The sequence below is a fragment of the Trachymyrmex septentrionalis genome, unplaced genomic scaffold (genome assembly GCF_001594115.1).
Source record: "Trachymyrmex septentrionalis isolate Tsep2-gDNA-1 unplaced genomic scaffold, Tsep1.0 scaffold117, whole genome shotgun sequence".
In the NCBI taxonomy this organism is placed as follows: domain Eukaryota; kingdom Metazoa; phylum Arthropoda; class Insecta; order Hymenoptera; family Formicidae; genus Trachymyrmex; species Trachymyrmex septentrionalis.
Window position 1 is genome coordinate 26,290 of NW_017304299.1, and position 4,062 is coordinate 30,351.

The following is a 4,062-nucleotide window of genomic DNA, read 5'->3' on the forward strand; positions in this document are numbered from 1 at the left end:
TCATAATTACGCACTTGGTGCAAATTTAGTGAAGCATTTCTCATTTCCAAATTATATCCCATTGCAACGAACAAATTTCAGAATGATCGAAATAGATATAAGAGATCATCTTGGAAATAAAATTTTATTCGAATTCGATACGCTGACTGTGACACTGCACTTTAAACATGAGCAATAACTTTCTTTCGTGTACGCGAGCGTAACGGTAGTGTCAGTCTGTAGTTAACAACTGACAATGGAATGTGAGGAGTATTTTGATGCGTGGGACACCGGTAGCAGAGGTGGAATTCCGCGTGTTTTCATCGGTTCACCCTATCAACGTGGGCATGGAATCGGAAGCTTTCTCGGAGGGTTATTTAGAAAAATACCACTTTTTCTAAATAAAGGTGCGCGTGCTGTAGGAAAAGAAGCTTTACGCGCTGGAATTAATGTGATCGAAGACGTCGAAAATAATAAACCGTTAAAGGAAGCGGTCAAAAGTCGGCTCGCGGAATCGAGGAGTAATCTGAAGAAAAAAGCCAAAGAAAAAATAAGCTTTCTGATGAGAAGGGTCTGGATATAAAATATCCACGAAATCCGCGGTGCTTCAGTTTCCACTCGATGGTCGACATAGACGTATCGCGCATCGTAAACGACGTCGAGGGATCAAAAGAAAATCATCGAGAAGTACCACAGGGAGGAAGAACAAAAAAGTGAAGAAGAAGAAAAAGAAAATTCGTGCTGCAGGAAGAAAAACCAAAAAACCATCCGCTAGGAAACATCGTGCCAAAAAACGCGACGTATCCGACATATTCTCTTAATTGAGATACGATTTCGCAGCTAGAGAAAAGCATGTCCTTTCTTCATACCCACTCAAGCGAGAGCTTGAAATATAATAAAGAGCGAACTCGATCTCTTCTCTCTGCCACCTACGCAAACCAGCATTGAGACTTCGCAATGGATTTATTACAAACCCATAACTTCGCTCGCAGACGACTCGACGAATAGAATTCGTTATACTCGCACATGGAGAAGACTATCTGGACCTCACTCGCATCATGTTGAGCCTTCGTATACGTGTAAAAAGCGAACGCGGGGAGAGCACCGAACAGCGGGGCAAAAGGCCTCGTAAATCATTTAGTGTATTCCATGTTCAACCAAATCGACGTATATTTCAATCAAAAGCTCGTATCGCCACCAAACAATGCTTACGTGTTCTGCGCGTACATCGTGATGTTAGTAAATTATGCTTCACCCGCAAAAACCTCCCATCTAACCTCTTGCTTATGGGACGCGGATATCCCTGGTTACATGAACGATACGTTAGACGCGTCAAATCCAAATACAGCGCTCGAGATACGCGCGCAATACATTCGAGGAAATCACGCCCTAGATCTTATTAGTCATCTTCACTGCGACGTTTTTAATCAAGATAAATTTTTGAATAACAGAGTGGAGGTTAGAATGAGACTCGTACGTTCGAAAAATTTATTTTGTCTTATGGAGAGTAAAACGTTATCAAAAATACGCATTCTTGACGCCAGTCTACTCGTAAGAAAAGCAAAAATAAGCTCGGGCGTGCTCCTCGCGCACGCCAGAATGCTGAGTAAACCTACTGCCAAGTATCCCCTTACGAGGACCAAAGTTAAAACATTCACGATACACTCCGACGTCGTGGGGGAATCAATAGACAACGCAATACTCGGACAGCTACCGAAACGAATAATAGTCGGCTTTGTATCAAGGCGTTTAATGGTGAGAAAATTAAACCCATTTAATTCCAAAAATTACGGAATAAATTTCTTTTCACTGTACGCCGATGGCATGCAAATTCCCAGTAGACCGATTCAACCAAATTTTTCAAAAAACGAACTCTACATTGAAGCTTATCACACATTATTCTCGGGAACCGGCATTCACTTTCTAAACGAGGGTAATTCTATAAGTAGAGATGATTACGCCAACGGCTACACTCTTTTCGCTTTCGATGTTACTCCAGATCTATTCGCTAATTGTGCTGGACATTGGAATCTCGTAAAACGCGGAAGCTTACGATTAGAAGTGAGATTCGAAAAAGCTCTTTCTGTGACTATTAATTGTATCGTTTATGCCAAGTTTGATAACGTTTTAGAAATCGACTCTTCACGTCAAGTCATTGTCGACTTTTCGAATTGAAACGTTGGCTAATTATATGACATAGCAGCAATTCAAGTTACGATAGCCTTTCCTCAGAAAATTGGAGCGAGATCGTCGAGAGCGAAAAAACCGACAGCGAGAATTCTTCAATTCAATTTAAAAATCAGAAACACGATGTCGGTCGCAACATTCAAGCGTGGAAGAAAAATATCGCGACAGAAAAGATGAACCAAAGCGCGGACAAACAAGCGACAGACGAGGAGAAAAAAGATCTCTCGAAATTCGACTCGTGGACTGATAGAGATAAAGCTAATAGCGTCTCGCAAGCGTCGAGCATTTTAGGGAACTCCACGTTGTATACGCCGGCAAAAGAGGTACATTTTGAATTTACGCAAACATTTCCTCGCTCACGCTCTCCGACGACGAGAAATGAATTCGCTGAAAGTTTTAAACACATTACATCATCTCAATGTACGACATGCGGGGGTCTATCTTGCCGATCGACTGCCGAGGGTGTGGACGAAGTCGACCGCCATTGTCACTAACACGAACGATCATGATCGACCTGACCAACACTGGATCGCCTTTTACATCGATGAACACGGAATAGGAACATATTTCAACAGTTTGCCATCCTTGAATCCAAGATTCCTCTTACGACTTCGACGAAACTCGACCACGTATCGATGGAATACGACAATGCTGCAAGGAATACTTTCTCTCTTGTAGACAATACTGCTGTGTATTTCTATATTATTTGTGGCTATAATCTTAATCAGTTTCTTGATCTGTTTATCTCTGATTGTAAGCAAAATGATCGATTGTACAGTTATTTCATAAAATTTTTCTTCATTGTTAAACATAAATTCGTAAATTCTCATATTGTATGCCGTCATGTTCAAACGTGTACTCTTTCAAAAAAATAAAATAACTATTTCATGTAACATCTCTTTTAAATAAATGTTTTTGAACTTGTAAATATTGCCTTGTTTCTTATTCCTACCCCTCATCCTTATTTACAATAGATACATTTTCCCTCGTATTACAGACTCAGATAATATACATTAAGTACATAAAATATAGAAAGAATTTTCTTAAAGCAATGCTCGAAAACGTCGCGCAGGTTGAACATGTTCGTTCCTGTTTTACCTCCCCCAAATTCTTCCGAACAAAAGCAAGACTCTCTCTAGACCCGCAAAGTTTTGTATAAGATCTCCTCTCTCATACATAAATAACATTCACTGAAACGCCTACACGTCGGAGACGTTGCGTCGCGACAACAAAAAGTGACCGTCATAAATTCGACCGCTATTCATCCCCCGCTGTTCATACTCTGCCCTCGCGACAAAAGAATGTTGCAGTCTCAATCTTCACTCATCATTTTTCAGACTTCCATTTTGTCTGAGGCCTTCTACCACCCACCCTCTCCAATCACCTTATGTAGGTATGAAGCGAATCAATCAAATCTTTGGCAAGTATAGGGCGAACCAATCAGAACACACCATTTAATTATCCTATTATCCCCACCCTTCACTCCTCGATCAATCAGAACGCGCCCTTTCTTCAGACTGACCCATCTAGGTCAAGTCCACGGCGCCGGAGGGAGACGTGGAGGGGATTTGTTTTTACGCCCCATGGCTACCCATATACTACTCCCGAACAACCAAATGCCGCTGATGTTCAAGCCATCAATACCTGCGTTATTGCTCGATTGCATTTTTTTAAATAAAATATTTTTTAAATACTACATATAAACCAATGTAATAAAAATAATAATATAATAAATAGTTTCGTATTTTTTAATCACTGTTTGTTTCTTCTATCCTTCCGTATACCTGATCCACAGCGATTCTATATTGTTCTTGATATTATTGCTATTTTCTATTCAGTGATTTTTATACACGTGTACAATCATAAAAGACCTGTTTTGTATAAAAAAATAGAAGA

At 40.3% G+C, this 4,062-nt stretch overlaps 1 protein-coding gene across 1 annotated transcript; it reads left to right on the forward strand.

Moving 5' to 3' along the window:
* The first annotated feature begins 1,128 nt into the window (after window positions 1-1,128).
* Window positions 1,129-2,154, forward strand: LOC108754304 (uncharacterized protein F54H12.2-like). The gene has a single exon (XM_018496504.1). The coding sequence runs from the start codon at window positions 1,129-1,131 to the stop codon at window positions 2,152-2,154; it is 1,026 nt and encodes a 341-aa protein (XP_018352006.1).
* Window positions 2,155-4,062: the final 1,908 nt, after the last annotated feature.

Bases quoted from the DNA above. Each gene is read 5' to 3' on its own strand.
- LOC108754304 (XM_018496504.1), top strand. From the start codon at position 1,129: ATGTTCAACCAAATCGACGTATATTTCAATCAAAAGCTCGTATCGCCA.